The 27,929-nt window shown below is 35.6% G+C and overlaps 1 protein-coding gene and 1 long non-coding RNA gene across 2 annotated transcripts in view; both read right to left on the bottom strand.

Annotated features, from left to right (window-relative positions):
* The window catches only part of LOC120348844, a 35,719-nt gene extending 7,875 nt beyond the window's left edge, over positions 1–27,844 (bottom strand). The window contains exons 1-9 of the mRNA XM_039427059.1: positions 27,487–27,844; positions 26,961–27,110; positions 22,757–22,869; positions 12,118–12,363; positions 10,977–11,146; positions 7,833–7,863; positions 5,681–5,920; positions 3,907–4,051; positions 1,862–1,975 (exon numbers count right to left, since the gene is read on the bottom strand). Of these exons, the coding sequence (XP_039282993.1) occupies positions 1,862–1,975; positions 3,907–4,051; positions 5,681–5,920; positions 7,833–7,863; positions 10,977–11,146; positions 12,118–12,363; positions 22,757–22,869; positions 26,961–27,110; positions 27,487–27,606 (1,329 nt within the window). The 5' untranslated portion in view covers positions 27,607–27,844. The remainder of the gene's footprint in view (positions 1–1,861; positions 1,976–3,906; positions 4,052–5,680; positions 5,921–7,832; positions 7,864–10,976; positions 11,147–12,117; positions 12,364–22,756; positions 22,870–26,960; positions 27,111–27,486) is intronic.
* Positions 7,867–11,162, bottom strand: LOC120350902. Its single transcript, XR_005571095.1, has 3 exons — positions 10,977–11,162; positions 9,189–9,310; positions 7,867–8,063 (listed from the first exon to the last, which is right to left on the bottom strand). It is a non-coding gene; the product is annotated as an uncharacterized LOC120350902 (long non-coding RNA).
* Positions 27,845–27,929: the final 85 nt, after the last annotated feature.

The raw sequence follows: 27,929 nt of genomic DNA, 5'->3' as shown, positions 1-27,929 counted from the left end.
CATTATCAGACACGTTCAGTCACAATACTTCACATAGTTTCATAAAATTTCCAGAGTATACAATACAAATGATCGACATTGTAACATGAGTAATACAATCCTATCAATGTAATTTTTGGCTCTGCCAAATAAATTGATTTATTGAATTATTAATTGATTTAATTCAATTTAGAAGTATTTTTTTAATTTAAAAATGATTTTTGAGTGTTTTGAATTGTAAATTGAGTGTGTAACTGAAGAATGTTGAAGTGACACATAACCTAGATACATTAGGACTGTTGCATAAATTAGAATTGAAACTGTTTTTGGCGTGAGCCTGTTGTACTTTGCTGAAAGTTGTGTAATTCTGAATGATTAAATGAATAATAATGTTTGATAGGATAAGAATGCTATCGAATTCAAAATGTAGATTCAGGCTTCAATTTGAAAAATCATATTTATAGTGCAGAATACTATATTATATACAACTAGCCGTCAGGCTCGCTTCTTTCGCCATATCGTCTAGCCAGGGGGCTCCGCCCCCTGGACCCCCGACTAGATCGTCCAAGAATGAGATCAGCAGGCTCGCTTCGCTCGCCTGCATTTTTCATTTGAGCATTTTTTTTATCATATGTTAGGACGATCCAGTCGGGGGTCCAGACTAAACGTCTGGCTAAACGGATATGGCGAACGAAGCGAGCCTAACGGCTAGTAATATAATATTCCCAGCAATAGCTCTGATTGAAGTAGCAGTGCCCAATCAATTTTTCCGCGATAAATGCATTTCAATCTTCAACTTGGTGCCAACCTAACAAAGTCAACTCAACTTAATGCAAACCTGACAAAATTATTTATTTAGTTACCAGTTAACAACTGTTTCGAAGAGGTACTCTCTCTAGATTATGGTTCTATAATCTATAGAGATTATAGACTATAACATACTATATTAACATATGGTATGAACATTTTTCAATTATAATTAGGAGATTGGAATAAGAAGAATATACATGCTAAAAGACGAACTTTAAACCCTTAAAAACCACCCTTAGAGTTAAAATATTGCCAAAAGATTTCTTAGTGCGCCTCTAAAGGGCCAACTGAACATACCTACCAAGTTTGAACGATTTTGGTCCGGTAGATTTTTAGTTCTGCGAATGAGTGAGTGAGTCAGTCAGTGAGCGAGTGCCATTTCGCTTTTATATTATATAGATTAATAAGATAAGATAGTCGAGTAACAATGGAATTGTGGCGAATCATCTGATATTTGCCACCTGTGATTAACAACCTGTTTTCAACTTGCATTAGTTTGTTTATTAATTGTATCACTTTATTTAAGGTTTGAATTCTATAAATAGTTATCATTCTAAATAAATAGTTATAATTCTATAATTAAAATAGGTTTATTTAGGTTATTTAATTGTATCAGTTTAATATAACCTAATATTTTATCAGTTCAATTTTGTCATCTCTACATTAAAACATCTAATCATTCATCCAGTTATATCTTAAGCTGCGTACACATATTAATGCTTCCAACCCGCAACGAGCACGCTCCTCCCTTGTACCGCCCTCGTACCACCATCGAACCACAGTCGCACCGCCCACGCACCCATCATGAACGTTACGGAAGATGTTAGATCTTCTCGCGTTCCCCGGTCGAACCACTGTTGCTCCCCGGTCGATCATCAATCGCTCTGCTGGAGTGACGTTCGGTTGCGGAGGAGAGCGACAGTCTGTACGCACCTTTACCAATTTTATCATAAGGGAACCACAAACCAAATTTCTTATAGAAACAAAAGAAATAAGCAAAACTCTCATTTAAATTTTTCAACAGAGAAATTTGAAAAAATCAAGAAATTCAACTAAGGATTTCAGAACTCACCTGATCATCCTCAAACCATAGATAGTAGGCGTAATTGAAGGTTGTATCTTTCCACATGAACGCCAGATGTCCATCTTCAAGATGTCTTCTGCTGAATTCAATCATATCCCAAATCTGTTAATAATAACATAATAATTATGGTTTAGGAATCCAGTTGATATCATTATAAAAACTACTAGTTGCGAATACATAATTATGGATAATAAATTAAGCCAACATTATGAAAATAGTAATGTTTAATGTCTGATAATTTCTTGATCCATTCAGAACTGCGATATGATTCTTTATTGACTCATACAATAAGTACATCATCAAAATGATAAGAAGATGGAGAATAAGGTAACCTTGTGCTAGTCCTCTCCCAAATTTAGATAAGGTTACATATACCGGGTGATTACAAATGAAATAGACAGTTTGAATAGCTTGTAGAGAATTTATTATTTAAAAGTTTAGATCATTACTTACATGATTACATAGAAGAATTCTTGAAGTTTTTATTGAAAATTTACAGATGTTCAATGTGTGCACCATTTGCAACACGACAGATATCAACACGGTAGTCAAATTCTGACCACACACGACTAAGCATCTCACGGTTAACTGTAGCAAGAGCATTTGTGATTCGTTGTTTAAGATCATCGATATCAACAGGAAGCGGTGGTACGAAAACTCTGTATTTTACATAGCCCCACAAGAAAAAGTCGCAGGGCGTTAGGTCCGGACTACGAGGTGGCCACGGCTGAAACACAACGTTTTCCTCACTTGCACGGCCGATCCATCGTCTAGGAAGATGTTCATCCAGATACCCTCTGACGTCTGAGTACCAGTGAGGCGGAGCTCCATCTTGTACAAAAATGAAGTTACAACTATCTTCCTGGAGTTGAGGCATTAACCATTCGGTTAACATGTCCAGATAAATTCTTCCGGTTACTGATGGTTCTTGGAAGAAGAAAGGCCCGTAAACCTTTTCACAAGATAAAGCGCAAAACACGTTCACTTTAGGAGAATCGCGTATATGCTGTACAGTCTCTCTTGGGTTTTCTGTTCCCCATACTCGTACATTATGTCTGTTAACTTTTCCACTAATGTGAAAAGTGCATTCATCACTGAAAATTAGGCGATTAAACAATGTGTCGTCATTTTCAAGACAATGTTGCATCTCTTGACAAAAATTTTTACGTACAACTTTATCATTGTCATTTAAACTTTGTACTAACTGCAATTTATAAGGTGTCATTTTCAAACGTTTCCGCAGAATTTTCCACACAGTAAGTTGAGGAATTTGCAATTCTAAACTCGCTGATCTAGTCAATTTTCCTGGACTTCGTACAAAAACATCACGAACACTATCAATTTTTTCTTCTGTAACAGAAGGTCTTCCAGTACTCTTCTTCTTACACACACATCCACTGCTTTCGAAACGTTCATACCAGTCATAAATTGATTGCCTTGTTGGTGGTGGTTTACCGTATTTTGTTCTAAAATGACGCTGCACAACAGTAACAGAGTTTGTTTTGGCTAATTCAAGAACACAATAAGCTTTCTCCACTTGAGTAGCGGCCATATTGCTAAACTAAACTGGCTGTTGTAACACGGAGCAGCCAACAATAGCCAGCAACAGTTCTACCAACATAAACTTTAAGAAATTCCCTACAAACCTATATCACTTACTATGTTGAAATACACCAGTTTAATTTTGTACAGGCTATTGAAGTTGTCTATTTCATTTGTAACGTGACGATGGTGAGATCACGGAAGCTAGTAGTTAAGTTACAATTTGTATTCTTTTTTTATATTTTATTAATTTTAAAGTGTACTATAATTCTATTTTATAAATTCAAGAAAGTGGCTCTGAATTCATACATTTTAAAGGTTACATATACTCCAAAATAGATTGTCTTGTAGTTGTTCACTTCACAAAATTGTCAGTCCTTAATTATTTTCAAAAAGTAGATTTTTAAATTTAGATGCTTCAAAACAAAACATAGAAGAAATATTCCAAATTATTATCACTAAAATAGGAAATATTCACGTAACAAACTCACCTTGATTTTTGTCAGATTATTTGTTTCTTCGGATGAGAAATCGAGAGACGGTGCAGTGAGCCTATGATCGACTCTGTCAATATACAGAAAATGCACCAGTCCTGGAAATTCCTCAAGGTATTTGTTGATGGACAGTAGCGCTCTCGTATGGAACTGAATTAAGGAGAAATAAAGTCATTCATAGGATAAGATTAGCTAAAAAGTCCATTAAATTTTAGCATAGAGAAACGATAGCGTAAGTAGATATCCCATGGTATAGGGCGTTTATGTCGCAACTTTTACTGTTATCTCAAGCCGATTACTGTAGATCATTGACCAATTTTACTGTTTTGTTTGGGTGAGAGTGTATGAACGGCACAATATGAGAGACTACCAGTGTCACACAGCTTCACGGGAAAGAATTACAGGAACTATCGACATGAGATAACAGTAAAACTTGCGACATAAACGCCCTATACCATGGGATATCTACTTACGCTATTGTTTCTCTATGATATCAGTGAGTAAAATTAGACACTTTTTTCACTTGGTGAGTTAAAAAACGCACTCCGAAGATACAAAAAGTTTGAGAAGATAATTCAATAGTCCGTCAAGATTTCAATTCCTATATAATCATTCCATATTAAAGTCACATCTGAGGCCTTATTCAAAAAAATGTCCTGTCGTTAGCGTGATAGATAAAAACTGAAGCATATCTAGCAGTGAAAAAGATATGATCTGAGAGTAAAATTACGGAAATTTACGCAAGTTGTGAAGAGAAAACCAGTGAAATTTGGAACAAAAATGCCATATACCAAGGGATATCTTTTCTCTATGATAATACAAGGTGCGCCAGAGAAACTTACTTATTTAAAAGGTCAATAAAAACAAAAATACTTTAGATATTGTTTCAATCTTTTTTATATGAGAATACAATATCTCCCTTTTTTCCACGCAGTCTTGAAAATGACATCAGACCAACGGCGACCCCCATTGCGCGCATACACTGATAAAGTCGATTTTTGAAATTTCGTTGCAGTATATCAATCGGTATGTTGGCAACTGCGTGGCAAATGTTGTTCTTGGGGTGTGCTGTGGTCCGTGGTCGATCGACATAGACCAGGGATTTCAAATAACCCCATATAAAACCGCATTGAGGAAATGAGCCTTGTCAAATGACCGCGTCTACAGGCAGGTTGACAATCAGCATATCACATGCATTTTGAAGGGCAACAAAATCGCGTTCAGTCAATTCTTGAACAACAGCAAATTTATAGGGATGAAGTTGAAGGTTTTCATGGGAAAATTGTTGAACAGTGAAGTCAAAAATTGCCATAGCAGCTGCGTGTTTGCGAGCCGAACGCCGGGGAGAACGCACAACTGACTTCCTCACTCTTTCGATATTTTATGGAGTTCGTTGAAGTCCATTTCTGGGTTTAGCGACACTTCCACACTCCTGAAATGAGTTAAACCAAGACTGAATCGAATTATGGCCAGGAACGAGTCTGTGGGGAGGAATTTCAAATCAAGCGCGGAAGGTGATCGACCATTATAAAAGAAGCTCTCAACTGCGAAGGCCCGCTGCTCTCTAAACCGGAGAATGATGACTATTTGCTTGAGGGAGGATAAATTTGAGAACTTCCCCCTCCAGATGCGCCCCCTCCTGCCACTCTACACGACCAATTCATCGCACGGGATTTTTTTCTAATAGGTAAGTTTCTCTGGCACACCTTGTAGCATTAAGCCATCTATTCTCTATGATAATAGATGAAAATGGAAGCAGTGAAAAGGATATGATCTGAGCGTAAAGTTGCGGAAGGCCTTGGCGGTGAGGAAGTCAGAGAAGGCATGCAGACTTGTCTGGACGTTGCCAGCGATTTGGGTGACGGTTGGCTCACTCTGACGGAGGTCACAGCTGCAGAAGCAGATGGACTGGTAGACGTCTCTCAGCGCCGACAACAGGTTGCAACAGTTGGCAGACATGCTCACAGTGCCACTACTCTGGTCACCAGATTTCACGCGTTCCGCGTGTTTTCTACAAATTAAAATAAAACAAAAAACAATTAAAACACAACAGCCACAGGAATTTATGTTGAGAAAAACACAGACATTTTTCAACACCTATGGAGTCATCTTAACTGTCCCACATCACTACATTCACCCTAAGTTCACCCTCTTGGTTGAAATAAAGTCAGCCTATCATATCAAATCGATTTATTGCTTCAAACAAACACTTTACAATTTGTATCGGTCACGTCAATATTTCAAACTATATCTATTATTATTTACATCAATAGAAAATTACAATAACATAATAGAGGCTTACAGCTTTATGCCAAAACAAGCCTCATTGAAAATCAATTGTTTACACAAACTGAAAATAAATTAGTAAGAAAGAAAAACGAAAAATAGCAATAAAATAGTTTGGAACAAACATTATAAATAGAAAATAACACAAAACACAATAGAAAATAGACTGAAGAAATAATAAAAAATAGACTAATTGAAAAAAAGAGAATAGGTAGCAAGCCTATTTCAAGAAGAATTTGAAATTTAAATTTTTATGGTCTGCAAAATTGATTAAGCATTTATAATTTAAGAGCTTGATAACATTTTTCACTAAAATTGCGCAAATTATCAGCGTATATATATAGAATTGTATTCAAAGAATTGTACAATCAAACAGTTTTTTGTAAGAAGCAACTTGCATGATGCACAGCGTATATTCTATCCAAAGCAAAAAAAAACATATTTAATCTAGGTCTATTCAACGGAACAAATATACTAAAGAGTTCGATAATATTCGGAATATCTAAATGATTATTCAATATTTTAAATAGAACAATCAATGATTCGAAATCCCGCCTGTTCTTTAACGACATAATTTGAGAACCGACTCTCAGATACCTCATAGAATTAGAGATCATACATCATGAGCAATTACCTAAAAATCTAGATAGACTTCATGTTAACATTGAAATATTCATCTACACTATAAAAACAATTTTTTATGAAAAAATCTTAATTCTTTGTTCAAATTCCCTGAGTGTCAAACCTTTAAGAGGTGGTAAAAGATTATAAAACTTTATTGAAAAGGCATTAAAACTCAAATTGCTGGATTTTCAAGAGCAGTACTCATTTCTTATATTCGATCTATTCCTTGTGTTTTAAGAATGAATGTTGTCATGAGTTGAGAATAAATGCAGATTTTGACTTTACAAAGTGGGATATGCGAGACAAAAGATATCATCGTCGTGATGTTCAAAGGAATCTGTGGACAAAACCACCAAAATTTTTCATAAACAATGATTATATTGAGATTTCGAAAACTGAATAAACAAATATCCAATAAATCAGTTATTCATTATAATAATCTTATCTTCAGATCCTATTTGTTCAGCAATCTTTGTCCACAGATTCCTTTGAACATCACGACGATGATATCTTTTGTCTCGCATATCTCACAATGGAACATGCTCTTGAACCAAACTTATCAACTTTTTATTGTCCATAGTTACAACTTTAAAAAACAGAACAACTTCAAAAAACAAAAACAAGACTGTGAAACAATTTTAGGTTAGGAACACTTTGTTGTCTCAGCACGACTAGTTAGTTCGGCCGGATAGAGCCGGAAAATTCCATTCAATTCGGATCGAAAAATTGATCGGCCGGAGGCGGCCGTGCACGGACATATGAACCGGTTGCAATGGACGAGCATCTATTCCTTTCTTTGTTGGGGGATTGTTCGGACGAGTTCGGTAGTTTTCGGCCGATGCTAGTTCGGACGAAAACGGTTCTAGTGGACGGCCCACCTTACCCGGCCAAATCCGTAATACTCAACAGTGATCGACTTGAAATTTGGAGCATAATCGACCTAAACCACAGGATATCTACTCACGCTATTGTTTTTCTATGATAATACTCATTGTATACACTGTAATACTTACTTCTTGAGAATGTCCCATCTAGATGTCAAAAGTTTTCACAGCTCCTTCAACATCCTTCAAACTATTTTTATTCTTTTTCAAACTATCCAATATCCTCTTGAATGTCGATTCCAGGCTTTCAAATGCTTTCTTCTCTAAGTCAGCATCCGTCTCACATTCCAAAGCCTTCTGAAAGTTTGTCAGGTGATGGAATGCATCATACAAACTGGAGCATAGGCTTTCACTATTTATCTGTAAAATAAAAATCTGTAAAATATTGTAAGCAAGATCTGCCTCCACCGAGTATGTAAGGGTGGGAAAATGAAAAGCAAGAAATGATCGTACTGGTTTTTGATAATTAAAACAAAACAATAAATTATTAGTAAAAAATTAGAATTATAATTAGAAATTAGGAAATAACAATAAACAGATGAATATTTCAAGGGCTACTCGCTTGGCTGCTAGTGAAGATTAAATTTGTTGTGGTTATGGAAAAATTAAAACAATGACTCAGTAGTCACCTACCTTTATGATAATGGCCCCCAATTTGGCATCCACTGGTTGAACGCGACGTTAATTATTAATGAAAAAATAAAAAAAAAACTGATCTAATGAAGTGGGTTCAGATCCCCTCCTATCTAACAATACAATTCTCTTTAAACTGCCCGAACTGTGACAGGAAAACTGTTTTATAAAACAAGAACAAAATCTATCCCCTTCACCAGAACAGCCGGACTTACTCACAGTCCTAACGAACGAACACACACACACCACAAAAGTAAAATTTTGGGTATTAATATATAACTCAGTCAATGCCAAACATGAAGCCATTTCAAATACATATTTTTATCAGTCGCACAAGCGAGCACGTTTGTTATGAAAAACAAAAGAGAAGCTACAATAATTTTGATAACAAATGAAATAAACAATCTTTCTGTCGATGACACAAATTGTTCAAAGGCAGAAACACCGTTCATTAAACTTTTCGTAATTAAAACTCTAAAATCCTGATCAATATGAGATAAATATATGAATCATATATATGTCCCATATGACCAGGTGACAATATGTATCTGTAAATTGATTTATTTAATAAATTAAGAATTGTTGAATAGAATGTTAATGTCATTAAGAAACATTGGCATTGAAAGAAGTCAGACAAAATACTAGATTTACAATAAATTATAACACTTTTCAAGTCAGGATTATTTTCAAAAATTCTTATAATAACTTCAACTCAACAATATAACACAATAGCTTTTAATGTTTGAATAAGTTTCAATACAATTGATGAATTTTGATGACAAAAAGTACAGATAGTCTTTAAAATATCATAATACAAACAGGAAGGATTATTTTTTCGGAGTACTAACTGACCTGATAAATGATGATAAAATGAATCCCATTGGATATCGTCACTATATGCAGAGCATGCGGCCTGAATCCTTTCTTCCCTTTCAAGAATACTATTCGAGAACTCAGAGGAAGCTTATTATCACCTGAAAAAGATCACGTTACTGAAAAGGTGAACTTTAGAAAATATGATGTACTGTGTAAGGACCAAGCCACATGAGGCGTTTTTCAGACGAGTCAAAAGGGCATGAAGCTCTCCGATTAGCTGATAATCAGGTGATCCTTGAAAGCCAACTCTTCGAATGGCTAATTGAGTTGGAGTTCGGGATCAGCTGATAATCAGCCAATCGGAGAGCTATCTGCCCTGACGACTAGTCTAAAAAACGCCCCATGTGGCTTGGTCCTAATAGTATACAACAAACAATTTTGTAATAGGATATATAAACTGAGAGATTCTCTTGCACGTTTTCTGCGAATGCAATCTTCAATGTTCCCTCAGCGGAAGGACCTACAAAAAGGCCAGGAGTGGAACTCACGTAGGTCACGAGGACCAATCAGTCTGAAGAGACTGCCAAGCATATCACACTGGATTGCGACAAGCGACCAAGTTATGAATGGGATGTTAGTATAGGGAGAAACTCCTGGATCTTGTAAAGGAAATAGGTATTGGTTTGCCTAACTAAAATACTACTTGGGAACACAATGAGCTTCGGTTGACGTGTGGGGTTCTTTAAACCTTTGGGTCCTAGAATCCGCCCCTTTAAAAATAATAATAATGTTTTAATGCATTTAGTTAATCTAAAAATGCCTTGCTCACCACTTTACATCGATAGGATCTTGAAAGAGTTGGTTCTTGATTATTGTATGTTCCTTTAATAGAGTTTACAGAGTATATAGAGTCTATATATCATATAGACTAGATAGAGTCTATAGTATATAGATTCTATAGAGTATATACTTTATTAGACTATTTACTTATGAATGGCATTTAACGTATATTGTGCATATGGCCCTAAGTCAGTTTGATGATGTGACCAATGTGGCTCTGAAACCATGCTCCTCTACTATAAAAAATGTAAAATTTACAAATTATGTATGTTTAATTTCATCAAAGAACGTTCCTACAATATCAATAGCGCTCTTTAGAATTATACTAACTCTTGTTCAATCTAATAAAAAGTATCATACATTCAATTTTGATAAGCTGAAAGCTGGGTTCCCACATACCAGCTTCAGTGTACGTGTCCGGTACAGTGAAAATATGATTCCCATGAGTTATAATGGGACTATTCTCACTCAGCCCGGCCGCGCGAGTATGAATGGTCCCATAAGAACATACAGAAATAATATTCTCACTGTACTGGAAACGTACACTCAAGGGAAACCACCTTTAGAATGCAATAGCTACTATGATTTCATGATAATTGTATGTAGTTGAGAACTATAGTGAGGTCCACGTTATAATGGCATTGGAAAAGATAGGAGAACAACGTTGCCGATCCTCTGTCTTTTCAATGCCTTCTATAGACGGTAGCTGAAACAGTTTTATTGATGTCATATCAACGGTTCATTCTAGTTCAAAATAATCCATTATACTTTATTAAGCAAGAAATTATATTTTTCAATAATTATGATTTTTCATAACTGAAATGAAATATTTTGCTAATTAGTGATTCATTCTACATTGTTAAAAGACGATCTGGCAACAGAGCAAGCGAGAAAGAGATAGCGCTATCCGCTTTGTTGAATGATAGACAAGGATAGCAATACCATTGCTAATCAAACGTGGACCTCACTATACCTAATGCTCACTTGATTCGGTATCAGCTACAGATTGGTTGGGGCTGTTATTGATGGAGGTCGATGATTCGACTGCATCAACGTTGATGTCAGATTCGGCAGGGAATGCTGAAGAGTTGTGAGTGCTCGCCAAAATATTCAAAAATATCAGATCCGAGGGAATCAGATCGTCCGATTCACGACTGAAACAAAGCACAAACAAATAACATTTTGATGTAACAACTATACATTCTGTTTGAAATTGATTAAGTACGGAAATCCATTACTTACATTTTATAGTGTAGCAGTCATTGGGATTGAAATTGAAGCATTTGTGTATTGGATATTTTATAAATACAGCTGGAAATGTCGTTGAACAATCAATACAATCATATACCAAATCACTACCAAATACGCTTGTTAGGTTCAAACATGAAAAATCTGGTGTGGCGCACTCACACAACTTTCCTTGCCGTTATGAAAATTGATCACCTGACGCTAGTGTTCACGCACATCTCAAGTCTACTTATAAACAAAGATCTGAGCCAGATGGTGACAGGACAATAACGCTGGAGAAACACGAGGTCTGCTATCTTTTCTTAGTGAATGATTCAATAGAATCAACAGTTGCCAACAGTTTGCAATTGAATAATCACATTTTCTCGAATTTCGTGCTTATTTTCAAATTTATGTGAAAATGTTACTGGACATTAATTGTAGAGATTTTCATGCTTGATCTTTTCCACTTAGCCTGATAATTGGGAATCTAAAATAAAACTTTGCATAGATGGGGCGGAGCTCCTGGAATTTTCAGATATGGGACTTGTGGCAGTTTATAAAGCTTATCAATGACTATTTTAGGTAAAAATGTGATCAAAATCGTTGGAGCCGTTTTCGAGAGAATCGCGAAATACCCTGTTTTTGACAACATTTTCGCCATTTCATCCGCCATCTTGAATTGCATTAGATCGAAATTTCCTATATACGGGTCTATTCGCACTTAGCTACGCTAGGCTGGAATACGTCGTCTAAGACGTAGCAGTCCTATCTCCCAATATTGAAAGCTACGCTACGCTGATGTGAACAGGGTGGATCGTAGCTTTGATTTCACTTTGTGACATAGGACGTAGCAGAACTTGACCAATGTAAACCCTACTTAATGCTCACTACTCACCTAGTATACAGAGCCAACAGTTTCTCCTGCACAAAGACGAGGCAGTGGGACCGCGAATAGTTGAGCGCGGCCTTGAGCGACGCGCAAGCGCTGCGCAGCGCATTGAGCGCAGCAGTGGTGATGTCGCCATTCACTGCCAGCTGCTCCACGGCCTCCACAAGCAGCGATTGTTCGCGAAGACGCAGCTCGTGCCAGTTGTCCAGGCAGTCGCCCAGCAGATCGTTGCTCGCCGCGTCTGTTCGCAAACTGAAATGATTCAAGAATTTAATTGACTGAGCGTAGTGAGGTCTAAGATTCAAGTCGACGGTTTGGCATTTCTCTTAATGTTAAAATGTTTAAATGTTTGAATGTTTAAATGTTTATATGTTTATATGTTGCGCATTTACGGCGAAACGCAGTAATAGATTTTCATGAAATTTGACAGGCAGGTTCCTTTATAAATTGCGCGGCGACGTATATACAAGTTTTTTTTGGAAATTTTGCATTTCAAGGATGATATAAAAGGAAAAAGGAGCCTCCTTCATACGTCAATATTAGAGTGAAAATCAGACTATAGAATTATTCATCATATATCAGCTGTCGAGCTGACTATAAATAAATTGCATGCCATGACGCATGCAATTCAATATCTCAATGTAACCTGGTAAAAAATTAGCAGCTGTGTAGACTATAAATTGCATGCTTCATTGAATACAATTTTCATGCACTATTAAAAAAAAGGATGCAAAGAACTTATAACAGCTCGTCTGGATGCCTAGATGTCTTCTGGTTTTCTCGCGCTAAATTCCGGAAAGCGTTATATTATAATTAAATCTTGTGTAAGCATGATCTGATCAAATAAATAGTTAGTGTATCAATGTGGATGTGCTTATGGTTTGGGACGTCGTTATAACTGCGCGAGGTCTACTGTTCATAGGACTACTAGTGATTTTACTACAATACTTAACCTATTTTAGATCATGTGTATACTTATCTAAATTTGAGAGAGGAATAGCACAAGGTTACTTTATTTTTCTCTCCCTATCATTTTGATGATGTACTAATGAGGAATAAATAATATTATTTCAGAACAAAGTTGTATGAAAACATGAAGATATAAGACAACAATTGAAAGGCATGCCACGTTTGATTACAATCTGACAATTGACATCAAAATTGCCTTAGTTGACACTGTAATACTATAGTGAGGTGCACGTATAGTGAGGTGCACGTATAAAGGCAGTGTTTGATTAGCAATTGTATTTGCTATGCTTGTCTATCATTTAACAAAGCCGATATCGCTATCTCTTTCTCGCTCTGCTTTTAACAATGTAGAATTAACATAGTATCTTACGTCACATGGACGGGATGGGCCCTTTTGCAGGCGAGAATGATTTTTCTAGTCGAGGCGTTAGCCGAGCACTGCATTCATTTGAGCACTGCAAAAGACATTTACATCCAAGTAGCGTAGCCTACACTATTTTTTGTCATAATAATCTAAAGAAAAATAATTGAAGACAACATTACCTGCGTTACTACAAGCATTCTATAAACATAACCTAGTTTACAAATTCTTAATCAGGACTTTTGTGGAAGTAGACAAAACTTCCACCTGGAGCGCTGAAGGTGGTTTTTATTGAAGCAGTTTTGCTGTTCCTATTTCGGAGCTAGGAAACATACTCGACTGTAAAGAAAACATATGGTTTCATTACAGTAGAGTATGCTGTGATGAGAATCCTTTGTTTATTTGTTCTGCAAGCAGTTGATTTCTTGCATGGAAAACAGCTGAGATTGAATGACTGTGACAAAAATTAATTAACAAAATATTTCACCTTAATTATGTAAATACATTATGAAATTATTGAAAAATAAAGATTCTTGCTTAATAAAATATATATGATAAATATATACAGAATGTTTCAGAAGTAGTGTCGAGAATTTTAGGGTATTGTACCTGGATGCTAGGAGACTACAAATGTCATATTTGAAGTGTCCAAAACTCAGCGGTTATCCTTATAGCTGCCATTTTGTTTTTTTCACTTAAAAATGGCATGAATATTTATGCTATAAAGACTCAACTATAAAAAATAAAAAAAAATTTTTCGTTGAAATTTTTCAAAATGGCGGCCATTTTAAATTTTTGATGGCGAATATCTCGAAAACCGTCCATTTTACAGAAAATTTACAAGAGACAAAAAAGTTAGAAAATTTTTTCACGATTCCAATGATACCTAATTTATTAAGATTGGTCGAAGAATAACAGAGAAATTAATTTTTTTCGTACTGCATGCATGACCACTTTTCACCATTTAAAGATCAATATTAATTTTTTTATAATTTCATGAAAACCGTTCTTATTACAGAAATATACAAGAATAACTTTCCTCCAAATTTTATTTCACATTGAAAAATATTAATTTCACTCAAATCGGTTCATGATACTAATGCAGCAATTGCTCAAAATGCCGTCCTTCAACTTGATTACACAGTTTGCACCTTTCAATCATGGACCGTCGAACTGCTATAAAAGCATTTTCATCATCTTGAATGGCACCTGCTGCAGCAACCACTCTTGCCACAAGGTCTTCTTCGTTTTTACTGGCGTGCTGTAAACAAGGTCTTTCATATGGCCCCAGAAAAAAAAATCTAAAGGGTTGAGGTCAGGTGAACGTGCGGGCCACGGTACTGGTCCACCCCACCCAATCCACCGCTGACGATAGGTCATGTTCAGAAAGTCCGTAACAACATTTCCGAAATGAGCAGGGGCACCATCATGTTGAAACCAAATATTATATCTGTTTGCAAGAGGCACATCTTCCAAAAGTTCTGGTAGTATGTCTCTTAAAAAAGTGGTGTACGTGGGAGAATTCAGACGATTAGGAAGAATGTATGGTCCAATCACGCGATTACCTAAGATACCCGCCCAAACATTCAGCGAAAATCTATGCTGATAACCACGCACTTTGACCTCTTGAGGATTGTCTAAGGCCCAGACGTGACTGTTGCAAGAGTTGAAGATTCCTTCTCTTGTAAAGCTGGACTCATCGGTAAATAACACATTTTCTAGAAAATTTGGTTGGATAATGTCTTGCTGAAGAAACCAACGGGCACAGTTTACTCTTGGCTCATAGTCGCGTTCAACCAATGAGTGAACTTTTTGAAAGCGGAAGGGGTGAAGTCTTTCCTTGTTTAGTACACGCCACACAGAAGAAGCACTTGAATTGATTTGCTTTGCAACTGCTCTCGTACTCGTTCTAGGATTGAAATCGAATTTCTGCAATACTTCCTCTTCAAAAGCAACATTTCGAACTGCTCGAGGCCTACCAGCAATTACCCTGTTCCGTTCAAATGAACCAACTTCTCTCAGTCGATTGTGAGTTCTTGTGAACACCTTGTCGGAAGGGAGACGGCGGTTTGGAAATGCAGCTGCATACATTCTTCTTGCTTCGGTCACATTGCCAAGAGCTGCTCCATACATGAAGTGAATATCGGTGTACTCCAGCGAACTAAATTCCATTACAATAATTAGATATTTGTGTAGAAGCAACGTAATAAAATATTGAAACTGGAAATTTAAGATAGAAATAAGACCTAGGAAACGTGAGACTAAGAAATAGGAAGCACTACATCTGGTTCTTTACTTTTAATGAAACAACAATACTTTTACAAGACAAACATTATCATCTGAAAACCATTGTAAAATCATCTGTTTGCCCATATGGAGCCATACCGAGTTTCAAAGCTTCATCTTAAATACATCTGGAATTAAAAAATTAATATTGATCTTTAAATGGTGAAAAGTGGTCATGCATGCAGTACGAAAAAAATTAATTTCTCTGTTATTCTTCGACCAATCTTAATAAATTAGGTATCATTGGAATCGTGAAAAAATTTGCTAACTTTTTTGTCTCCTGTAAATATTCTGTAAAATGGACGGTTTTCGAGATATTCGCCATCAAAAATTTAAAATGGCCGCCATTTTGAAAAATTTCAACGAAAAAATTTTTTTTTATTTTTTATAGTTGAGTCTTTATAGCATAAATATTCATGCCAAATTTCAGATCAATACAACATTTCGTTCTTGAGATAAAAATTTTCAAGTGAAAAAAACAAAATGGCAGCTATAAGGATAACCGCTGAGTTTTGGACACTTCAAATATGACATTTGTAGTCTCCTAGCATCCAGGTACAATACCCTAAAATTCTCGACACTACTTCTGAAACACCCTGTATATTATAATTATATACAGGGTGTTTCAGAAGTAGTGTCGAGAATTTTAGGGTATTGTACCTGGATGCTAGGAGACTACAAATGTCATATTTGAAGTGTCCAAAACTCAGCGGTTATCCTTATAGCTGCCATTTTGTTTTTTCACTTAAAAATTTTTATCTCAAGAACGAAATGTTGTATTGATCTGAAATTTGGCATCAATATTTATGCTATAAAGACTCAACTATCAAAAATAAAAAAAAATTTTTTCGTTGAAATTTTTCAAAATGGCGGCCATTTTAAATTTTTGATGGCGAATATCTCGAGAAACGTCCATTTTACAGAAAATTTACAAGAGACAAAAAAGTTAGCAAATTTTTTCACGATTCCAATGATACCTAATTTATTAAGATTGGTCGAAGAATAACAGAGAAATTAATTTTTTTCGTACTGCATGCATGACCACTTTTCACCATTTAAAGATCAATATTAATTTTTTTATAATTTCATGAAAACCGTTCTTATTACAGAAATATACAAGAATAACTTTCCTCCAAATTTTATTTTACATTGAAAAATATTAATTTCACTCAAATCGGTTCACTGATACTAATGCAGCAATTGCTCAAAATGCCGTCCTTCAACTTGATTACACAGTCTGCACCTTTCAATCATGGACCGTCGAACTGCTATAAAAGCATTTTCATCATCTTGAATGGCACCTGCTGCAGCAACCACTCTGCCACAAGGTCTTCTTCGTTTTCTACTGGCGTGCTGTAAACAAGGTCTTTCATATGGCCCCAGAAAAAAAAATCTAAAGGGTTGAGGTCAGGTGAACGTGCGGGCCACGGTACTGGTCCACCCCGCCCAATCCACCGCTGACGATAGGTCATGTTCAGAAAGTCCGTAACAACATTTCCGAAATGAGCAGGGGCACCATCATGTTGAAACCAAATATTATATCTGTTTGCAAGAGGCACATCTTCCAAAAGTTCTGGTAGTATGTCTCTTAAAAAAGTAATGTACGTGGGAGAATTCAGACGATTAGGAAGAATGTATGGTCCAATCACGCGATTACCTAAGATACCCGCCAAACATTCAGCGAAAATCTATGCTGATAACCACGCACTTTGACCTCATGAGGATTGTCTAAGGCCCAGACGTGACTGTTGCGAGAGTTGAAGATTCCTTCTCTTGTAAAGCTGGACTCATCGGTAAATAACACATTTTCTAGAAAATTTGGTTGGATAATGTCTTGCTGAAGAAACCAACGGGCACAGTTTACTCTTGGCTCATAGTCGCGTTCAACCAATGAGTGAACTTTTTGAAAGCGGAAGGGGTGAAGTCTTTCCTTGTTTAGTACACGCCACACAGAAGAAGCACTTGAATTGATTTGCTTTGCAACTGCTCTCGTACTCGTTCTAGGATTGAAATCGAATTTCTGCAATACTTCCTCTTCAAAAGCAACATTTCGAACTGCTCGAGGCCTACCAGCAATTACCCTGTTCCGTTCAAATGAACCAACTTCTCTCAGCCGATTGTGAGTTCTTGTGAACACCTTGTCGGAAGGGAGACGGCGGTTTGGAAATGCAGCTGCATACATTCTTCTTGCTTCGGTCGCATTGCCAAGAGCTGCTCCATACATGAAGTGAATATCGGTGTACTCCAGCGAACTAAATTCCATTACAATAATTAAATATTTGTGTAGAAGCAACGTAAGAAAATATTGAAACTGGAAATTTAAGATAGAAATAAGACCTAGGAAACGTGAGACTAAGAAATAGGAAGCACTACATCTGGTTCTTTACTTTTAATGAAACAACAATGCTTTTACAAGACAAACATTATCATCTGAAAACCATTGTAAAATCATCTGTTTGCCCATATGGAGCCATACCGAGTTTCAAAGCTTCATCTTACATACATCTGGAATTAAATAATTAATATTGATCTTTAAATGGTGAAAAGTGGTCATGCATGCAGTACGAAAAAAATTAATTTCTCTGTTATTCTTCGATCAATCTTAATAAATTAGGTATCATTGGAATCGTGAAAAAATTTGCTAACTTTTTTGTCTCTTGTATATTTTCTGTAAAATGGACGGTTTTCGAGATATTCGCCATCAAAAATTTAATATGGCCGCCATTTTGAAAAATTTCAACGAAAAATTTTTTTTTTATTTTTTATAGTTGAGTCTTTATAGCATAAATATTCGTGCCAAATTTCAGATCAATACAACATTTCGTTCTTGAGATAAAAATTTTTAAGTGAAAAAAACAAAATGGCAGCTATAAGGATAACCGCTGAGTTTTGGACACTTCAAATATGACATTTGTAGTCTCCTAGCATCCAGGTACAATACCCTAAAATTCTCGACACTACTTCTGAAACACCCTGTATAGCAGAAGCACGGCAACAAATAACATCTTTGGAAGAAATAGCAGGAAAAGTCGGACTGAAGATTTCTTACGAAAAAACGAGATTCATGACAACTGATCCTTTGTGTATAAATAAAATTAATATTAACGGAAGTCTTATTGATATTGTGGACAGTTTTAGATATCTAGGAGAGACGATCACATAAAATCTTAGTGAGAAGGCCTCATGGAAGGCCAGAATTTCAAAGCTTTCCAAGGGACAGCATGTAACTAGGGACACTTATAAGAGAAAAAGTCTTTCCATTCATACAAAACTGAAACACTACAAGGCAGTTCTAAGGTCACAAGCAATGTATTGCAGTGAAACACTTTTCAATATTGATGGAAATGGAATTAAAGGAACTATAAGAAAAGTTGAAAGACGGATTCTTAGAACCTACATAAACAAAAAACATGTAGTTGACAACCAGTTCATACTCCTTCCAAGAGAACATATTTATAGAGAAATTGAACCAATAACTGACGCAATGCGCAAAAAGAGAATTGCTTTCTTTGGACATATTCTCAGAGCCCCAGCGAATCGATTGTTAAGAAGACTTATTGAAAAATTCATGAGTGCGAAAACAGACAGAGCCACAATTCCTTGGCTTGTAGGAATAAAAAAAGACACATCGGAACTAAATTTAACTATTGACGATGTCAAAAATCGCACAAAAATCTATAGGGAAACCATCACGGACAGAAAGAGGATCTTATCTATAAAAACAATAAGGAGAAGGCAACAGGTTTGTTCAGATGAAATGGGAAAAGAAAGATCTGACAGAATGAAAAGGTACTGGGAAGAAAGGAAGAGAATTGAAGCGAATAAACGAAGAAAGAGGACTAACCAGAGACTACAGTGATCCTATGTGGTCATAAAATTGAAAAAAAATATATAATTGATTCTTTAAACGAAAATAAACAGTTAATATTACATTAATAAAACTGTATCAGCTACCGTCTATAGAAGGCATTGACAAGACAGAGGATCTGCAACGTTGTTCTCCTATCTTTCTCCACTGCCATTATAACGTGGACCGCACTATATCAAAAACACCACAATTATTTTCTAACCACTCAATTACATGGCCTTTACTTCATGAATGGGGATAAACATCCGTGAGTAGACTAGATGGAGAGGGAGTGAGAGAGCGCGATAGATAGAGCTATAGTGAGGTTATAGCTCTATCTACCATGAGATATTTTCTTGTGCCATCTCTTCTCTATGGTTACAGTGATATTCACGAGACAAGAATATCAGTTTAGTTCAAATCAGGCTAGACCATTATGCAAACGATGGTGAGAAACATCAATTTCAATTTATTTTCCAAAAAAAAAATAATACACGATAATAAGAAGACAGACAAAATCAGGATAAATAAAGGAGTACGACAAGGCTGTCCAATATCCCCGACTTTGTTCAATTGACCGAGCGAAGTGAGGTCTAAGATTCAAGTCGAAGGTTTGGAATTTCTCTTTAATGTTTAAATGTTTATATGTTTTTATGTTGATTATTAATCTATTACTGCGAAACGCGGTAATAGATTTTCATGAAATTTGACAGGTAGGCTATGTTCCTTTTTTGATTGCGCGTCGACGTATATACAAGGTTTTTGGAAATTTTGCATTTCAAGGATAATATAAAAGGAAAAAGGAGCCTCCTTCGTACGCCAATATTGGAGTAAAAATCAGACTATAGAATTATTCATCATAAATCAGCTGACAAGTGATTACACAGATGTGTGGAGAAGCCAGTCTATTGCTGCATTTCCATAAGGTCTATAGTTTCAATCAGGTACTTGTGGATGAGAATACTGTGTGAGGTCTACTGTTCACAGAACTACTAGTTTATGTAAAAGACGACCCTAATGTAGTAACATTGGTAGATAATAATTATAATTAAATATTCATGTTTGACAACATTTGCCAAAAAGGGTGAAATTTCATGTTAAATAGGATTGGTATGAACTTTGGCATGATAATCGCACCACAAAAATCCAAGGTCATGGCGTTTAAAGAAAAGTGGCCAGTTAGATCCAAGATAGTGCTTAAGAACCAAATTTTGGAACAAGTTAAATGCTTCAATTACTTGGGATGCCGTATCTCATTTGACAGAGAAGATGATGTAAGTGAGAAATTGACAAAATTCAGTGCTGTGTGTGGTGCAATACGTAGAACAATAGGGAAGAAAACAAGACAAGCCACTCAGATGAAGTTCTACAGACTAATGGCTGTACCAATAATAGCTTATGGAAGCGAAGCCTGGGTGTCAATGAAAAAAACTGAGTCCCGTATTCAAGCAGCCGAAATGAGGTTCCTTCGAACAGTCAAAGGTTACACTAGGTTGGATTACATGAGAAACGACGTAATAAGAACCGAACTGAATGTAGAGTCTTTATTGCAAATATTGAAGAAAAGTAGAGAAGACTGGTCCAGCCATCTACTTCGTATGCCAGCAAATAGACTTCCAATTCAAGCTTGGCACTACAAACCCGATGGGAGAAGAGGCGTCGGAAGACCGATGAAGAAATGGATGCCGGAACAGGCCAACCGAGCCTAATCCTTGAATGACGATGATGATGATGATGATGATGATGATGACATAATACACGAATATGAAATACAATATACAACATATTTTGGAATCCCCCTACTAGACTATCCATCTGAGTGTAGGGAAATATTGCATTTGCATTGGCAAGCAATGAAAAATTGAATGGAAATAGATCTAAAATGAAGTGATAATATTCATATTTTATGAGAAGTTGAACTAAGATTTGATAATGTTAAGGCATAGAGAAACAATAGCGTAAGTAGATATCCCATGGTATAGGGCAGGGATCTCCAACCTACGACCCGCGTAGATTTTGTCCGGACCGCCGAGAGTTATTGCTACAGATTTTTAAAAATATATATCTATACACATTTTTGACAACAGCTGTGAGTTCAGTACTCTTCTCTTACAAGCCACGTCATTTCTCAATAAGTTTAAAATAAGCTGTGAACAAGCAGCGTTCAACCATTGCGAGATATTAGCTAATGGTCTGCACGCACTGTACATGTCTCTCCCAGAAAAAGACTCTAAAAACATAAAAAACCATGCTCAAGCTATGTTTTCTCTTTTTGGATCTACCTACAAATGTGAGCAGGCATTTTCAAAAATGAAGTTTGTTAAATCCAAATACAGATTTTCCTTGTCAAATGAACATTTGAGAACAATTTTAATGATCGGAACCACACAGTTTGATCCCAAATGGGTGGACATTCTAAGTGGGAAAGAAATGCAATCTTCTCACTCAAAATAAGTATTCTCTTTTAGCTTGGCAACTTTATGTAAATTCGTGTATTGTCAAGTTGTCTTATTACTATTAAAAAAGTTATTATCATTTTGTTCAACTTGCTAAGTTCATGCATTGCCAAGTTTTCATATGACCTATTTACACTCAATAAATTGAACTTTGTATTGGAATGAATTGGTTTGTTTCTTCCTGTGTTTCAATTAAACCTACTTGAAACTACTCATATTATTTTAATAAAAATATAATAATTTTACACCCCCAAAACCCCCGCCGTGTTTGTCCCCACAAGTCAGATTCCACGTACATCCTTGTTATTGGCCCCCAAGAATTAACAATGTGGCCCTTGGATAAAAAAGGTTGGAGACCCCTGGTATAGGGCGTTTATGTCGCAACTTTTACTGTTATCTCAGGCCGATTACTGTAGATAATTGTAGATTTTTAGTGAACGGTACAATATGAGAGACTGCCAGCGTCACATAGCTTTATGGGAAAAACTACGTGGACTATCGGCTTGAGATAACAGAAAAACTTTTTGTGTATTTGAGAAGTTGATATTGTGGTAATTATTCATATTGAATGAAAAAGACTAAGAAATTGTCAAAAAACAATTTCTTAGTCTTTTTCATTCAATAACAGAAAAAGTTACGACATAATCACCCTATATCATGGGATATGTACTCGCGCTACTGTTTCTCTATGGTTAAGGATAATAGAGATATAGATACACCACTTACACTCCAACATCAGGTCCACATAGATGTCGCACTAGACTGATGAATACACTCAGGGATCGTTTCATCGAATGCACCTTCTCCCTCGAGATGAGAGTGAATAAGAAACCCATGTACTGAAAAACCATCAAGGATATATCAACATTACATTACTGTTTATGATTCATCCTAGTTAGAATATTAATAAAGTGAGATGAACTTTAATTATTGCATATTAATTAATTTGAGTACGCCATGAAGCTGATAGCTCAAAAATCATGAACTGTAAGCATGACCTATTAGTATTAATGGACGATTTCTATCTAAATTTGGGAAAGGAACAGTTTTGGCACAGTATACATACAGTAAGGAAACTTGGCTAGTACCCTGACGCAAAAATCTGCCATCTTGTTAGGAAGCGCCGCATTGTGATAGCATTGATAGTAGGTTCAGATCACTTCAATAATCCGGATCATTTGATCTCGTTCACTGCCACGAGCCAATCAGAAGACCAGGATTGGAACTTCCCAAAGTCACGTGACGTGTCTACTATTTGTGTCATGTTAAAAGCATTGGTTAGATAGGCGTATTATTGACAGTTTCCATTCTGTACCTATTCTGTGGTTTTGGTCTTTAAGCCTGTTGATCCTTTCCCAATCATTCATAGTTGAGAATGATGTTGCATGTATAAATAAATAAATAATATAATCCCGCCTACTGCAGAGCATGGCAACAGCGACTTACTTGGGCACTGTTTCTATAATGAGGTCCAAGTTATAATGGCAGTGGAGAAAGATAGGAGACGACGTTGCCGGTCCTCTGTCTTGTCAATGCTTTCTGTTCTATAGATACCGTCTACACAGACCGTACCGTCTATACCGACTATACCGTCTATAGCTACCGCTGATACAGGTTTATTGATGTAATATTAACTGTTCATTCTCATTGAAAATAATAAATTATATTTGATTAAGCAAGAAATTATATTTTTCTATAATGAATTTTCATAATTAAGAACAAATATTTTGTTAATGAATTATCAATTCTACATTGTTGAAAGACGATCTGGCAACAGACAATATGAGAAAGAGATAGCGCTATCCGCTTTATTGAACGATAGACAAGGATAGCAATACCATTGTCAATCAAACACTGTCTTTATAACGTGGACATCACTTCAGGACAATTATTAAATCTAATGGAACATTCAGACTGTAGGTTTGATGGTTTATTATAATTAATAAGTGTCCTGGAAACAGTACCTAACTTACTTCTTGTGCCTCCCGACAGTTTGGATGTCCGGGGAGTCTTCATAATGTGTATTCAGACTTTAATAGTATCCTAGATTAAGGTTTCAGAGTAAGAGATTTCACAAGTAACAAGATCTTACAAATATTATACTAAAGCTTTATATTATTTATCTACAGGAAAAAGGCTCTTCAGATGCTTGAAACAATAACAACAACCAATATTAGTGAATTGAGGAGGATCTACGGTCCAGTACATGAAAATGGTGCATTGAGAATAAGAAAGAATGTCGAAATAGAAGCCATCCTGCAAGGTAGAAATATTCTCCGGTTCGTCAAGGCAAGAAGAATAGGGTGGCTTGGACATGTTGAAAGAATGACCGATGAACGAATGCAAAAAGGAATGCTGTATAATAAACTGGAAGCTGTAAGAAAAAGAGGGAGGCCGAGGGTTCGATGGATACAGGATGTAGAGAGAGACTTGAGAGCGATGGGAGTGAGAGGTTGGAGGCGAAAGGCAGCAGACAGAGACGCTTGGAGGCAGATTGTGGAGGAGGCCAAAGCCCACATCGGGCTGTACCGCCAGGATAAGAAGAAGAAGAATATTAGTGAATTGATCAACAAAATGTTGTAATAGAATTTAGTTTACAGTTGAAAAGTATTGTGTTCAGACTTGGGTTGCGAACATAGTGAAGTGTCGAAGGTAGCTTCAAGATTGAGTGTTGAATGTGATGCATGTATTTAAATGGTGGCGTACATAGTCCTCCACTATTCGCCACCATTAAATGCAACACTTTCCTCTACTATTCGCCACCATTAAATGCAACACTTTCAATCTTGAAGCTACCTTCTTCGCTCCAATATGTTTCCTCTTCTAGTAGACTAACCTTACAGATTGTAATAGCTTACTGGTAACAAAGTCTAACAAGATCTCACAAATATTCTACAGAAGTTTTATATTATTTTAGATACATGAAACAGGCTCTTCAGATGCTTGAATCCATAAGAAAAAAGTTCATTAGTAAATTTATCAATTGCATTTCATAATAAATATATTATTAGAGTACTAGAGGTGATCACAATCACTATTGATTTTTGATTTTAGTAAAAATGTTTCTGTCTTTTCAATATTATATGCAGATGATACCACTCTGGTACATAAGGACGTTGATATAAAAACTGTTCAGGATACGCTTGGAAGGGCTATGGATGAGTCTAAGGTATGGTTCAATGCCAACTTACTTAAGGTAAATGAGAGCAAAACAGAACAAATAATATTTTCTCTCAACAATGTAAGTACTGGTAACCTGAATCTAAATGATGATGTTTTCAAGCCTGTAAAGTTACTAGGAATGTACTTAGATAGTAAAAAATGGGAGTATCATCTAGTGAATTTATGTAAAAAGCTTTCTAGAGTAACATTTCTCTTACGAAGACTGAAATATTGTGTAAACCTTGATGTAATTAAAATGATTTACTTTGGTCTCTTCCATTCACACTTGATTTATGGAGTAAAACTGTGGGGCAACTCATCTTCTTCAAAAAAAGCATTTATATGGCAAAAGAAAGCACTTAGAGTTATATTTGGTATGAAATACAATGAATCTTGTAGAGGAATTTTTGTAAAACACAAAATTATGACCTTGCCTTGTCTGTATATATATTATAATTTAATCTCAGTAAAGAAAAATCTGTCTAATTTTGATAAAAATATTTCTATACATTCACATTATACTAGACATAGGAACGATATAACTAGACCTACAGTTAGATTGACTAAAACTCTAAAAAGTCATAAGTATCTACAAATTCGCATGTTTAATTTACTTCCAGATAATGTTAAGCAGTTACCATTGAAAACGTTTTGTATTTCTGTTGATAAATGGCTCAAGTCTGAAGCTTTCTATTCTGTCAATGAGTACCTGGAATATTTCAATGTATATGTGTAATTTTGTTCGTTTCTATAGTCCAACTCGTGTTATTTACTACAATATTTCAATGTGTATTTGTAAATTTGTTCATTTTATAGTCCAACTTGTGATATTTTACTTATTATTGACGAAGCCTATTGCTTACATTTTTGTAATGTTGTTTTATGGCCAATAAAATTCTTGATTCTTGATTCTATTCTGCCCTATAGTGGGGTCCACGTTATAATGACAGTGTTTGATTTGCAATGGTATTCCTATCCTTGTCTATCATTCAACAAAGCGGATAAAGCTATCTCTTTCTCTCTTTGCTCATCGTATTTTAACAATGTAGAATTAAAAATTAATTAACAAAATATTTCACCTTAATTATGAAATTATTGTAAAATATAATTTTTTGCTTAATAAATTATAATTAATCATTTTAAACAAGAATGAACAGTTAATATTACATCAATAAACCTGTATCAGCTAACGTCTTTAGAAAGCATTGACAACACAGGGGTTCGACAACGTTGTTCTCCTATCTTTCTCCACTGCCATTATAACGTGGACCTCACTATAGGGCAGCTCCATACAAGATTCCTTCTTCTCCACTTTTCTCTCTCATGTGTGGACAGGTAGTCTACCATTAAAAAAAATTGACTTCTGACTTGGGCTCCAAACATGGAGAGGCGAAAGTAGCTACAACCTTGAGAATATTAAGTGTAATGCCTAGTCCACACTCTTGCCAAGTTGCAGAACAAGCTTAGCCACGTTGGTCTAGCCTTTCACACTGCATTGTGACCTTTTGTGGATGCTCGGCTGGCCACTCGCCTTCGCTCGACCAAAATCGGTGCGATGGCATATGCCAAATCAGCCATCCACACTTTCGCGCTCGTCGTCATTTTTACGCACTTGGCGAGAGTGTGGATGCAACATTAGTGGATGGTGGCACACATGGGCTTTAGCTACTATTCGAAACTATCTGATAGTATAGATTGCATTCAGCAATTTTCTGATAACTTTGTATATTATGCATAGAAAAGTAGTTTTGTAGGTTTAGTGCCTTACCTCATCGAAAACAAGATTGGTTCCATCTTTACAATGAATGGATGTGTATGAATTACCAAACTGTGTTGCCATCACTCTCTGAGATGTAACAATCGGAGAGAAAAGCTGCATGATAACATTCGCGCTGAGAGATTCATCATCATCTTTGTACTGAAAGAGAAAATGAAGAAATAGGGATTAATTTTAATGGAATTGTAATAAAAGAGGTCCTAAAAACTAATTCAAGAAATAAAAAACAAAACATTATAACGATTGTTGAAATTGAAATGATTGAGCAAAAGGTTTATGTTGGTTTACAAACTCTTAAAATACAGTTAGAACTAACTGATTAAGAATTGAGCAAGTAGCTTCAAAATATTACTGGATATTGAGGTTATGTTTACTGATTACATAACAACATGCTCCTTCCAATATTTATCCTATTATTGTCTATTTTTTTAACTATATAATTGGAGAACTATCTATGATGAACACGAGGATCAACCAGGAGAAGTAAAAAAACCAAACAATATTTCAAAAAACTTACATCTTCAGCAGAGATCAGCCCCTGTTGCAATCCAATTTTTTTCAAATGTAAATAAAAATTTTTATTATAATGTTTATAAATTATGTCATTCAAATTATCAAAAACTAATATACAGTACATTATTCTATTCTAAATGAACAAGCAGTTTAATTTAATAAGTATACAACTACAGCTTATTGCTTTAATGTTACAAAACATACAAACTTAATTTGCATATTCTTCTAATTATAACGGTCTTTTAACAGATCTTAAAAGTTTAATAACTCAGTCTTGCTTTAAAATCCTTTTAAAATTATAGATCAGTAAAATTAATGTGATTATTATTAGTAATTATTTGAAAAACAAGACTTAACACAACCTAAAACATTCACTACTTCAATCCTTTCAAAACAAAGCAGAAAACATGAGTCCTTGATCACATGATCACAGGCTTTCTGCTATTT

The sequence above is a fragment of the Nilaparvata lugens genome, chromosome 4 (assembly GCF_014356525.2).
Source record: "Nilaparvata lugens isolate BPH chromosome 4, ASM1435652v1, whole genome shotgun sequence".
Taxonomy (NCBI): Eukaryota; Metazoa; Arthropoda; class Insecta; order Hemiptera; family Delphacidae; genus Nilaparvata; species Nilaparvata lugens.
Note: the sequence above shows the minus strand (reverse complement) of the source record. Positions and strands in the feature narration are given on the sequence as shown.